The sequence below is a fragment of the Fibroporia radiculosa genome (genome assembly GCF_000313525.1).
Source record: "Fibroporia radiculosa TFFH 294 genomic supercontigs, scaffold9110, whole genome shotgun sequence".
Lineage (NCBI taxonomy): Eukaryota > Fungi > Basidiomycota > Agaricomycetes > Polyporales > Fibroporiaceae > Fibroporia > Fibroporia radiculosa.
The window spans coordinates 2,206-15,388 of NW_012133460.1; the positions used below are offsets into that span (position 1 = coordinate 2,206).

The window sequence follows — 13,183 nt, forward strand, 5'->3', positions numbered from 1 at the left end:
AATTGGTCCTGAGAAATGGTCGAGATGAGGGCGATTTAGCGTGAGGCATCGCCGCCGGCAACTTTTGCGTCATCGCTAGCAGTCCATTCGGCTGTCCGAAACACGCGCCGTCCTCCGGTGGAACAGCGTCAATTGGCCATGGAGGAACATCTGACACTCCTTCCTCGAACATAGTGAAGCTGTCGTGAGATTCGTCGACGGCTGGTCCATGTTCGGCATGCTTTGCTCCTCCTGCGTCGCTCTACCCATCATTCGTGCTGTCGGTCTCGGAAAGTTCGCCTGCTTCCTCTTTACCCTTGCCCTTGCGGTCGACCTTGATGCGGTCGACTTTGATTGGGTCTACGCCCACAGTGCCCCTGCGCTCCAGCTCGGGTGATGCGGGAATTCCATCGTGGGTCTGCACCGGCGGTATAGACCCCGTCCTAATGATATCAGCCAGCCACGACATATCGACGACGGGAATGCCCCATCCGCGCGCTTTCTTAACCTTCGGGCCAGTGCCCGAAGGACACAGGAGATGTGTCGAACGAAGAGAGACATTAGGGGCGACATTTGCACCTGTGCGGGCATTATGTGAGACAGCGACCTTTCCTCAGCGGAGAATAAGTAGTCTGCGTACCTATCGCTTGAGCTAATTGACGGATCCCACAACCCCATGCTTGCTTTTACATACCGCCAAAATCTAGTGAGTCCCAAAACCATTCCTCCAAAATGATGCGGATGTTCGCTTCGCCATGTCTATTGAACTTCTCGACATAACGCATCTTGTCTGTCACCTCCTCGTTCTTGCTGCTACGTAGCAGACGGTGTGTCACTCGCACCGGGCGCTCTATCTTCTTGACATACGTGCCCCCCATCCTCCGTGACGAGCCGGTTAATGTCCATGCGCTGCTCAAGGTCTTCAATTCCAGAAACGGTTAGGGCAGGCAGTTACGTGCTACTCTTGTGGCCCACCACTGTTGCGGTGCTCCCTTTCTGTCGCTCTCCCGAAAATGTGGTTTATAAATCCACAGCTCGACTTGCATTTGCTCAGGAGATGCACCGCCAACCGGCCACGGATCAGGCAATCCGCTCGTTGTCTCACTACTACGATCACATCGCAAGCCGAAGGCAGTTGGTAAGCCAAATACCCATTTTTGAATCACTCTCCGACTCTGCTCCGCCATTTCATTACCATCAAATATCAAGGACACACTCGTTGCGCTGGGGATACACAGGAGGATGCAAACCGTCTGCCATCTGCACTCGCCTGACATTTCCGGATAAATATTGAGAGTCAAGGAGCTGGTACCGGTGGAAAATGCTATCGCGTCTGCAATCAGGACGAAAACGGAGCAGCGGCAGGAGCGGAAGGCACCTAGAGGCTACGCGGTTGTGGGCTCGAGGCTCGAAAGCGATTTGTGATGATGTTGAGAGTGTGTATGACATTTCTCTACAAGGGTGAAGGATTAGTACTGACTCCCTTGAGAAGCCTTTCCCGTGATTCAGCCAGAATTAGACAGGCTGGTCAATTCTCGTTGCTGTTACTGGCTCCATTGACTTGTCAACAAGTTTTTAACAGCCGCTCCCTAGAGTGGCCTATCCTTATTCCTAGCAACCGCGTAGTCTCAGTTCCAGACGTATAGCAGTATGACACAGATATTCATCATATTTCGCTCTAACGAATACCTAACAATTTTGTAGCAATCTCGATTAGATAATGGATCCTCGGACTAATGGCCATTCATTTGCTTCGTGTCAGCCACCGATGCCATTCATCTGCTCTGTGTCAGCCGCTGATGCTACTTAAATTGTGGCGTCTCGTCATCCTCATGTCGCACAAATTCACGCTCAGGTTACATTCGACCTATACCCTTCTCCTCACTCAGCTACAAATGCCTCCCAGGAAGAAAGCCGCAGTTGTCAATGCATCTGACGCCTCGAGCCCACTCCCACGTTCAACGCGCTTCGGTATGAGAGTGAAGGCTCTTTTTTCCAAGGTGTCCGCCGCGAGTGCCCCAGCGAGTGAGGGGAGGGCGAAGCGTGCCCGTTATCCGTCTGAAGACGAAGAGCCTGAATACGAGGAGGTGGGGACAGGTGACACTGCAACTAGAGTTACCACTACTGTAAATGACACCATACCAGCGAACACAGTGAGTTTTAATATTCTATTTCCGCGGCAAATTGACATTTGTTAGTTTACTATCGTCAGGAAGGGTTTGACACTGGTTGACCCTTGTTCTGATTGTGTTGGTGAGAACTAGATGGAATATTCGTGAGCATTTCTCCACACTGACGAACCCCATGAAGACACCCACCAGGTTCTTGCCACTGATGAAGGTATTTGGAATGTCACTCTTGACCAAATAGATGTTGAGGAAGACACAAAAAAGTAAGCATACGACTGTATGCACCGTGATACTGTAAAATTGTCTGTTGAACATCCGCCCACAGGTTTCGTGTGATTCAGGTGCTGAAATCGATTGGAAACTCAAATAAATGTATGTTGTTCACGCGCTGGGGTCTTGTTGGTGAGGACGGGCAGAAACAGACGAAGGTGAGTAGATTTGAGATGCAGCTATCTTAATTCAGTGACAGGTTCAAACCCATAGGGCTTTTTCACATCTGCTGTCGCTGTCCAAGAGTTCAAAAAACAGTTCAGAGCGGTGGCTTCTGTTGCCTGGGAGCAATGGGAAGGTATGATTCCCAAGAAAGGTCTGCAGTCCAATACTCTCATGTCTCTGCTTATCGCTAATCCCATTGAAATCAGGAAAATTGATGGGTAAGTCGCTACACTGAACATGGACAATTACTTGCATGACCTCATTCGGATTTTACAGAATGCGCTGAGAATAAAGATGAGCTGAATGAAGACAAAGGTGAAGGATCATCAAAACAAGAGAAGGTGGAGATGATTCCCGATTCTCATATGCGGACCAAGATACAGGTCAGTTGGTACTTACATGTACTTTCTAATCTAAAACTGACGCACTGGGTTTGAATTCTTTTATCCAAATCTCACCTGCAACCTTTGCCATTATGCAGCCCATGTCGGACTGCAATGCTGCACTATGCATACTTCCTGATAATTCAACATCCCCTGGCAGTCTTGCTCAACTCCATGCACTTGCCTGGGGGAAACATGACCAACCTGAGGTAGTCGTCCAGCCCTTGCATGTTACACGTGATGCAGAGCCTGTGATAGCAGACCTTCCCGAGTGTCCAACCATGCTTTGTTGGGGTATAGACACCATTCCCTGGTTGTTAGAGAAGATCTCCATTTCCTCAATTATGGTGTGAGCTGAATATCCCAAGGTCCTGCAGAATATTCTCTTCTTCACAATGTTTGGCAGCCAGAATAGCACTCAGTATAATGAGTTCATCAAGGCCATGGATACTGATGCAAACCATTCCTTTTGTATATATGCGACAGCCCGATCTATCAGCACATCTTGGGGCAATAATCCTTGGTAACCCAGGTATTGATAAGGCTTCAAATTCTGAATTTGAATTGCTTGCCCTAACTTTCTACCAGGGAAAACAATCTTTTTGTTCTACGTTTTGGTTCTCCGCATACTTGCTGGGGTACCAACTGTCTTGCAGTTGGATCCTGAAGATCTCTTTATTTTCTGCAATGAAGGTGTTTTTATTCTTCCCTTCCCACGTAGCAGTCAACCGATCGTTGAGTTCTATCGTCACCTCCCCCATTCTATGTGGATCCTTGTTGACTCAACTCCGCATCTGAAAGAGGTGCACAAAACTCTTTATGAATTGCGTCGTTCAAACTCTGCCTTCATTCTCCAAGCAGCGTCACCTCGTTTAGATCGCTTGAATTGGACAAAAAAGGCGCGCCCTTCAGTTGTTTGATTTTGGATGGATATATGGTCCCTTGGAGAGCTTATTGCTGGGTATTTTGTTTTATCTCATGTCTAAGAAACAGCAAACTCACGCAGAGTCTGTAGCCGGGACGCTCATCTATGGGATCACTCTCTTCAAAGGCCCTCAGAATATCAGCTCACACTCTGGTATGCGAGGTATGGAGCATCCGTTCGCCATGCATATCACTATGCAACGTGCCTGCCCCAGTACGCCATGATCATTAAAAACGCAATCAGCTCCCTCAACAAAGATAGATTCATGAGAGTGCTTTGCAATGTTGATGCCTCGAACATGGAAGACGACGTATCCCACCACCTCTTTGTGGTCACCCCTTCCCCAGACAACCGAATGCTCTGCAATGTCTGAGTAGCTACGCCACGTATATTGTTTCAAATGCTCCAACAGCTTGAAAAGGAGACACAGCATGCAGCATCTGAACTATACGAGATCTTCTCTCGTGAACGATCCACCAGAGCGGCGGCTGGTGCTCTCCTGGAGGGGGCGGCTCTTACAATGTTTCCTAAGGGTGGCGAGTGGCACGTCACTGCCATGCAGAAGAGAGAAAACAAGTCCCGGACAAGGCTGCAAAATACGCATCGGCACTCCAACTTTTCTGCCCCAATTAGATACTTTTGCCTTGGTGCTTCTACTGGTACAGTGACTATTGCGGTCAAACCATCTTCTGAAGGCTTCGCTCCCTTGACTTGCTTTTACTTCTCGAACGAGGATGATCTGGAACTACAGGATGGGTTCTACACTCCTAAGTCTAGATCACAGCCGACATTCGACGCATTCATCTATGACGCTCGAATTCTACATGCGACTATTCTTCAGGTGACCGTTGCCATCAAGCATGAAATATCACCTATTGGTCTAAACGGGTTGTGTGACCGCAGAGTACGGTCAATCGATCTTGTTGTGGTGACACCCCCTTTGGTAGATGCTGTGGAAGATGTTTGGGTCCCAAATACCCACGCAATGCTGCTTTGGAAGGTGTATCATCTTGCACTCAGCACCTCAGATATAACAATCGCTTGCACAGCAATTGATATGAAGGGGAAAATGGTAGGCTTGCATCCATACATTTTATTTGTGATTTTCGTCAAGTCACTTCCTGTAAATCTGTACATGTAGCCCAATCATGGTAATATACTCTTGTACACAAAGTGCAGGGGCCATGTGAGACAGTGACACAGACTCGGAGATCGCGTGTGTTCCCCAAGTGGCTCCCATTTTCCGACTTGACCATCTCCCACTCAGCACTCACCACCGACGTCTAGGACCACACCCGCTATCAGATCAAAGCAAGTGACCTTCCCCCCTCTCGCCCTTGCCATCCTCATCCGTTTCAGAATGCACGCTACCACACTGTGCTCCCATACAGCACCAGCAGAGCACTCTTCTCTGTGTCCCAGTACGAGCTCGCCCCTGCTGAGCACACCATACGCGATACTCTCATCGCCGGCCTCAGCACCATAGAAATCGCCCTCCTCAACGTCTTCGAGGCAAAAATGCATCCTACCCCTGCTCCCCATGCAGACGTACATCTGGGCGGACGCGCTCGACCTGCTCACCACATCCATATGGGACTACACAGACTTCATATGCACCAACATGTGAAGTGGGCTGGTGATGCCGCGAGCTGCAGCGCGCACAGGGACGATGAGAAGATATGTGGCACACAGAAGCCTAGACTCATCCCAGGCAAAGCCGGTGATGTATGCTATGTCTGCACCGAGGGGCACGATGGCTGTGGGTCATGAGCAAGGTCACCAAGGGCTTACTGAGACGGCCTGGGTGGCGTCAATGGTCCGTTGTGGCTGGGGCGGCTATTGCTGATCGGGTCATACCCATCACGATTGGTGCTGAGGGCATCAGGATTACATATCTGACCGTCACGGTACCCGTGCCCCTACAGCGGCTAAACATCTTGTTCACAACTTGGTCTAGTCCATTCGTATGGCAGTCGACCAAAAGGGCGGATACCACGCGAGTTCAGACTCCACCAAGGTGGAAATTCCAGCCCGAATCCGCCTCGGAAGTGGATGTCGACTCCAAGCCCGACGGTTGCCTCACTTCAGCAGGTCGCGCACGCAGCCACCGACTCCAAGTCCCGTCGTTACTTCGTGCACCCATTTGAAACGTCGCACAATTTGTCGCCATGCCTGTGTCGGCCCACTCTGCTGCGCAACGAATAGCACCCGACAACACGAATACCCCAGGCAGCCTTGCCTGCCTTCATAGTGTTGCTTGGGGTTGCCATACCCCTGAGGTCATATTTCGTCCCATGAAGTCACCCAAAGATGATCATACTATCTTGTGCTGGGAGAGAGACTCCATTCCCGCGTTGTTACTTAACACCGAAATGTCCTCGATCTTGGTCCGAGATGAGTACCCAAACGCCCTGCGTGACATCATATCGGTTGCCCAGTGCCATGGTGATCTCCAGCAAGACGAGCCCCTCGAGGCCATGGAAGTCGATAGGAACAATCGCTTTTACAACCCTTTCGTGGACATGCCGCCGTTTTCATCCTGGTATCTTGCCGCAATTGTGCTCGGTAACTCGGGTATCGGTAAGGCTCCAAGTGTCCGCTCCTCACCTTCGTCTCGCTCACTCCATCCCATTGCCAGGGAAGACCATGTTCCTGTACTACGACCTGGCGCTCCGCACCCTTGCCGGGCTGCCGTCCATGCTGCAGTTGAATTCCGAGGAACTGTTTGTCTTCTGCAACGAAGGTGTATTTGTTCTACCCTTCCCCCGTCTCTCTCAACAGATCATTGAGTTCTGCACCCACATCCCCCACTTTGTGTGGGTCCTTGTCGACTCGACCCTGCATCCCAAAGGGGTGCATTCAACTCTTTATGAATTATACTGTTCGCACTCTGCCTTCATCCTCCAAACAGCGTCACCCCGTTGGGATTGCACACGCTGGAGGAACAAGACACCACGTCCAGCCATTACGTTTTGGATGTATGTATGTATGGTCAACCAAGGAGCACTTCATTGGGTATTTCATCCTATCCTGTGTCCAAGTTGACATAGCCTCAATAGTTGTGACACCCATCTATGGTCCCATCAACGGCCCCCGGAGCATCAACTCACGCTCTGGTGCAAGAAATACGGAGCATCCGCCCGGCAGGCATATGCGTATGCCGCGCACGTATCTCTTCACGCCCCAGACATCGCACACCTCATCCGGTCGCTTGCCGTCGACAAGAACATGCTCACCACGATGCTCGCCAATGCATGTAGCGCAAACGTGGTGGACGAACGCTCGCACGACATATATGTGATCGCGCCTGTCCCCGGCGACCGGATGCGCCACGAGGTCAGGTTCGCGATACCCCATCTCCTGTTCGCCCTGCTCGAGCAGCTCGAAGCGGGGCTGAACTGGCCGCGCGACACTGCCTAGCTGTACTACGTGCTCGCATGCCGCTCGCATGCAGCCGTGGCCCCGCTCCTGGAGGGCGCATGTCGCATGATGTTCCCCCCCTGGCGCGCCACCGCTGCTCGGCGCCGAAACACCGCGCGCTGCGAGACGGCTTCCACATTCCGCGCTCCACCTCGCAGCCCCTCTTCGTGTACGACAGCAGCGCCCGCCACGCGACCGTGTTCCAGCTCACGGCGACCGCCGCGTCAGGGCGCATGATTCCGGTACCGAGCCTGGACTGGCTGCGGGAGTGCGGCGCGCGGTTTGCGGACCTCGTCGTGGTCACCCCGCCCTTGGACTACTTGGACGAGCAAAACGTGTACACGCCGACCGCCGACGCCACGGTGCTCCGCGACGTGTACCACCTCGCGCTGCGCGGCGAAGACATATCGCCCGCGTGCACGGCTGCTGCGCTGAAGGCGGCGTTGGGGGCTCGGTCTGCATCCGTATGTTCCTTCGCCAAAACTGTCCGTCTTGACCGTACTCATTTTTGCCTTGCAGTCGTCGACAATGGCAGGGCGGTAGTAGTGCTCTGTGGACGGGAGCTCTGCTCGCAACCTATGTTATTCCCATGCTTCCGTGCCGTTCTGCGTGCTTTTGAACCGGCTGCTAAAAGTTGAAGTGGCGTTAGATGATCGTCTGCGGGGATGGTCATGTGTCAGAGACGGTAATTCAGTATCTCTTCCAAATGCGAATTAAAATATTTATTACCCCCAATCACAACAAATCTCATCCATGTCAAATCGAGATCGATTGGAATTATCAGAATTACCACAGCAGCATCCGGAACACCATACTAGTCCTGTCCGGTTGCGTTGTTCTTGCCTATACTATGATCGGTAATTTCCATCGTTTCGCAAATTATCTCGATGTTTTGCTGGTCCGATATCGTCAATAATACGGTACTTGTCAAGAACTAATAGAACAGGCTGTGCGTACCAGTCCGGATAATCCATGGTTCACGGTAGTATGAAGCCCGATCTCGACCAGGTTAGAAGAATGCTGTCGTCCAGCTATGAGGCCATGGCGCTGTCGTGCGTTCAGCCTAGAAGAAGGTCAAGCATTAGTAATCTAGGTCAAGTCACAGGAAAGACGCCACACAAGGCAATTAAGGAGTTCGCATAAACTTTTGCAGCATGTCAGTGAAGGAAATGGCTAGATCTGAAGAATGCTCACGTTTGCTCTGAATCTCGACCAATCCAGCAAAGTTCAGACTATTCCTCAAGGCTGGTGCCCAAAACTAGGTACAGCATGCGTAAGCAAAGAAGGCACATCACGTAGACTAGGGCTCATACCGTCGCAATAATTGCCATCGTAACACACCTTCAGGACTGTGAGTCAACACATTATAAAACATGCAGATTCGGAGTCGACTTACATCGTCAAAGCACCGGTGTTGATGATGTAGGCCATCGACTTCCGAACTAAACTATCTGTCCTAACAAATGTAAAAAAGTGGTTCAGATGCTAATCTTAAAGAAGCTCACTCCTGGTAGCCTGTGCGGCTAGTCCAAAGATAATAAATCTGGCTGAGAGCGATGAGGGCGTCTAGAACTCCGGACAAAACGAGGGCGCATGTACACGCAATCTGCCACGAGGACGACACCGCTGTCAATAATCTTTCTCATATCACTATTCGACTATACGGCCCACCCTCGCTCCGTCGAATGTTGTGAACTCGGCCCAAGTATCAAGTTCCCACCTATTTCAAATTAAGCCAAACGCGCAAGTAAACAGTTGGAAAATGAGCGGTAAGTGACATACATGAAGCTCGCTGTTGCTGCGATAGAGGTCATAATATAAATCAGAACACAGAACGTGATGAACGCTATGATTATACTCCTACCAAATCCGAACGCTGAAAAGGAACTTATTGGATTCGCGGCCAAGACAGTAACAATCCAACACACCGATGCGCATGAGGAGCAAGATTGCCTTTGCGATACTCAAACTCAAATACGGTCAACCTTTAAAAAAAGACTCACCAGTATGGAGATCAGAGCCACAGATCTTCGACTCACTGCGAACACGTATTAGCACCATCAGTACATGTGAGAGTGCACAGTTACGCACACATCCAGGTTCGCCAGATAAAATGGCTAAGCGGGTAAAGTATGAGACGCTGCCAGGATATACGGAAACGCCCCACCTCTGAACCCAGCCTACGATAAGGACCTGCGCTCGAAGTCAATTATTGAGTAGTATGCAATAACACTGATCCTATGACAGTAAACTGACCTCTATGAATCCTGTAGCCTGAATGCCGAATATGGTTTATTATTGCGAAATAATGGAGGATCATACGGTGTCTGAACGCACCGCGGCACTCCTAGAGCGAAAGCCAAGCGTGAATTCAGGACCTCAGAAGACAAGAGCAAGGCTTACCAAACTATCTGACGGACACCGTTCATGTCCCCAAAGCTGATGATCGTGTAGTAATAAGCCATGTGGATGCAGAACAGCGTGTGCATTGTCTCCAGAAACCTTCGAAACAACACAGTATGATGGGGAAGATGTTGTGCGGATGAGTCTAGGGGTCTTACCATACAGACGCGACCAAGGAGCGAAGTAATTTCGAATCTTCCTGCGATGTCCACCAATAAAAATATGCTTGTGCGGTGACAATCCCGTACAGACTTGAGATCAAGGTGTCGTGAGTAGACAGGGATAAGTAAGAGGGAGGGAGTAGGAACGTACAGGATAGCAATGTCTATGCTGACTGCAAGTCCGCCGATGAGCTCTTCAATAGATGGTGGGCCGATGAGTGACATCTTGAAACAGGACTGACTTTGCGAACGTGAGAGAACGTGAGATGTAGCACTTGAGAGTAGGATTTAGAATGGCTCCGGGAGTAAGGCTCAGCACAGCGAGTCTTGCTAAAGGATATCCTCCTCAGGCTCCCCCCCCTTTAAGATGCATCCAAAGCCGAGGAACTGTATGCAATACCAGTAACAACGCCATCTCATTTCTGACAGGACTAAAGATGAAAGATATGTTTGTGTCTTACGACGCAGCGAGTGGGGCGCCCGACCATGCTGAGAATCAGAGTGTCAAGATACGGCGGTGTCCACCCCGCAAAGTCGATGCTGTCAGTGACTTGAATCGAATTTTTTAGGAGGCAATATGATGCGCATCCTGGAGTCAGTGATTCCGGTGCAGATTTGGGTTGGATTTCAACCTGGATTTTGCTTGGCCATGATGCCCGAGGACTTCATGAATGACTCTAATGAATTCGACCAAAGGTGTCCACGACGTGCGCTGTTACACTGTTCACAGCGTTGCGATGGTCTACACTGGCAGTGAGTGCATCAGCAAAACGGAAGTGTCTGAATTAGCTGTAGTATCCTACCTCGCCCCTGTCATGGTCAGTTCACACTAGCCGTTCTGAGTCGGGCCAGTACAGCCCAGCCGAGATCTGGAAACTAGGCGCCGAGTGCCCACTTGGCAGGCCGCTTAGGGAGATAGATGGATGAATGCATCACTTCATCCTCTATGCCCCTTCGAATTCGTGCGCTGCCACACATTGCAACCGCCTAGACCGATTCAATATTCTCAGCCACGAAGACTCGGTCGCCGGATTATCCCCATCCTTAAAGTCTTATCCTTTCTCTCGAGTACGCAAATGTCTATTTCTCTAATCGCTCCTTTGGGTTTCCTCCGCGCATATACGCTACCATTCAGCGCTGGCTGTCTGCGTTTATGCATACACGTCCCATCTTGATCCTTGAGTGGGAGACGAGGACTATGTCGATCACCACTATGATGGTGTCCTGGCCCAGCATGGGCTTGGTCTCGTTCTCATAGTCAACGACGGTGTATGTGTTACAAAGGGAAACACGGTTCAGTCGAGTGAGTGCGACGCGTGAGCCGGCTGTCCAAGCGGGAACGAGCACAATGAGATCCCATTCACTGAACGCGCGCGTTACATCGAAAAGATCGCTATTGAATAACTTTGCGGAAGACAAGTCTGCGGAGTGTAATTCAGAAAGTCATTTCAGATAGCTATCGGCAGTTTGCAAAGTGCACTAGTGCGTGCTGGTCTATATGCAAAGACACGTTCAAAGCGCAGAACGTCGTGTCGGACGAAATGTCAGCGCTGATTCGACTGGCAGTGCATCAGCAGAAGGTTATCAGTATTCGGGATCTCGGAAAGCACACGCATCACTTCGAGGAAACACGAGCCGAAATGGGGTGTTAAGTTCCACCGTCTGGCGCAGCATTCGTCCGACTGAAATTCTCCTCCTCGCATCGGTCCATGCACGTCCTTCGCAATATAGATGGCAGTTTAAGTATACCGTAAACCAATTCTAATGTACGATTCCCACGTCTTCTCTCATGCTTTCCCTTCCGGTATCGTCTTCATAATCTCTCTGCAGATCGCCACAAACGCCTTACCGACGTACTCAAAGTCGGATACCTGTTATAACCTTACTTCAGCCCACCATAGCTAGAGCAGCGAGACGAACGTGCACCGCCTCTGCGGCATATAGAGACATTACTAAGGGATGGCTCTTTGCATAAACAATGTGTCGCGTCTCTTCCGCTGCCTTCTCCAGTCTGCTGACCACCACCTGCCTGTCCTCCATGAAAACCGAGCGCACTAGGCTACGGAGCGGCGCACTCACCTCAAACCAGACCTAGGTTTGTAGGTGTGTGGTTTCATCGTCTTGCAACCTCCCGCACGTCTAGGGTAGATTTGCACCGCGTGTCTCCCTGCTCTAGCTCACCCCCTAGAACGCGGCGCCTGTATTTGCATTAACCCTCGCAGACGGGCGCACAGCAGAAATGAGGAACTCGCGGTGCCGCGGGTCTACAGATGGCTGAAATCCATATATCGAACCAGGAAGGGGCTTGGGATGCATGAGGGGCGCACAGGGGTACCATCGTGCTGGCTGCGCGGGGGGATGGGGTGTAGTGTGCCGCTCAGCTCGCGCTGGTATTTGTAGGGCGTGGCGCGGGCCACGGCGCTGATCACATTACACATTACTTGCAACAAGTCAGTGTCAGTGTCAGTGTCGGTGCGGGCAAGCCATAGCTCTGCGTGCCGCGGTGTGGAGGTTCCCGTGCGCTGTGGACGTATGGACGGCCGAGTGGCCGCGCGAACTAGGGTCCCGGTGCTTGTGGCCCATGTGCAGGGAATGTCATCTATTGAAGTGGTGCGCACGAAGAGAGCTTTCGGTCCGGATTTCGTCGGTGGATGGCGGTAACTCTACCAGGGCGTGTTTACTCCTGTGGCTGAGACTCGGATGCCATTATTACAAGTCGTATAGTGGTACATGATTGAAAACATAGCTGGAAATTACACCGGCGAAGCGTCCTCGCCACTGGCACGTTAAATTAAAAAAATATACCCGCCCTACAGATCAAAAGCGACGTCCATCTATATCCCATGCGCGCAAACCGTATCCTAGAAACCCGGCACGCGCGAGCCCCTTCTGCGCGCAGGACCTCTTCCCCTCGCGGACTTCTTCGCCTCCGGCTCATCCACCTCCCAGATCTCCCCCCTCTGGCTCGCAAGCAGCTTCATCAGCCGGCTCCGCTCCGCCGCCTGCCGCGGGTCTTCATACGTCACCCGCATGCTCTCGTCCCCGACGGACCGCACGGACGGCGCATCGCCCTCGCCCAGGCCGAAGTTCCCCTCGCCGGGCGGGACGTACACTGGCAGCACGTCGCCGCGGTCCTCCGCCCTCGGCGAGTCCAGCGCCGTCATCGACTGCACCGCGCGTCAGCAGCGCCTCCCTGAACGCAGACGCACGGCGAACGCACCTTGGTTCGCAACGGCGGCCGCGCCCGCTTCCCCGCCCGGTGGGGGCGCTCGCCCCCCGGGCTCTCGTCCTCCGCCGACGGCCGCTTACCCAGCAGCGTCGTGATGCTCTCTTGCAGTAGGAGCGTCG

At 51.7% G+C, this 13,183-nt stretch overlaps 5 protein-coding genes across 5 annotated transcripts; 3 read left to right on the forward strand and 2 right to left on the reverse strand.

Annotated features, from left to right (window-relative positions):
• Positions 1-241: 241 nt before the first annotated feature.
• On the reverse strand, positions 242-857 carry FIBRA_06843 (uncharacterized protein; the record flags this gene model as incomplete). Its single annotated transcript, XM_012328552.1, has 2 exons — positions 242-558; positions 674-857. The coding sequence occupies 2 exons, from the start codon at positions 855-857 to the stop codon at positions 242-244; spliced, it is 501 nt and encodes a 166-aa protein (XP_012183942.1).
• A 954-nt stretch (positions 858-1,811) lies between these two features.
• FIBRA_06844 (uncharacterized protein) lies at positions 1,812-5,621 on the forward strand (the record flags this gene model as incomplete). Its single annotated transcript, XM_012328553.1, has 9 exons — positions 1,812-2,132; positions 2,178-2,232; positions 2,290-2,371; positions 2,434-2,536; positions 2,592-2,694; positions 2,750-2,761; positions 2,820-2,926; positions 4,264-4,923; positions 5,139-5,621. 9 exons carry the CDS (start codon positions 1,812-1,814, stop codon positions 5,619-5,621), a joined length of 1,926 nt encoding a protein of 641 aa, XP_012183943.1.
• A 398-nt stretch (positions 5,622-6,019) lies between these two features.
• On the forward strand, positions 6,020-7,271 carry FIBRA_06845 (uncharacterized protein; the record flags this gene model as incomplete). Its single annotated transcript, XM_012328554.1, has 3 exons — positions 6,020-6,431; positions 6,490-6,829; positions 6,902-7,271. 3 exons carry the CDS (start codon positions 6,020-6,022, stop codon positions 7,269-7,271), a joined length of 1,122 nt encoding a protein of 373 aa, XP_012183944.1.
• Positions 7,272-7,330: 59 nt separating this feature from the next.
• Positions 7,331-7,814, forward strand: FIBRA_06846 (uncharacterized protein; the record flags this gene model as incomplete). The annotated part of the gene is made up of 2 exons (XM_012328555.1): positions 7,331-7,735; positions 7,791-7,814. The coding sequence occupies 2 exons, from the start codon at positions 7,331-7,333 to the stop codon at positions 7,812-7,814; spliced, it is 429 nt and encodes a 142-aa protein (XP_012183945.1).
• A 583-nt stretch (positions 7,815-8,397) lies between these two features.
• On the reverse strand, positions 8,398-10,060 carry FIBRA_06847 (uncharacterized protein; the record flags this gene model as incomplete). Its single annotated transcript, XM_012328556.1, has 11 exons — positions 8,398-8,529; positions 8,585-8,612; positions 8,668-8,722; positions 9,275-9,309; positions 9,363-9,388; positions 9,447-9,464; positions 9,528-9,545; positions 9,609-9,618; positions 9,675-9,773; positions 9,833-9,925; positions 9,987-10,060. 11 exons carry the CDS (start codon positions 10,058-10,060, stop codon positions 8,398-8,400), a joined length of 588 nt encoding a protein of 195 aa, XP_012183946.1.
• Positions 10,061-13,183: the final 3,123 nt, after the last annotated feature.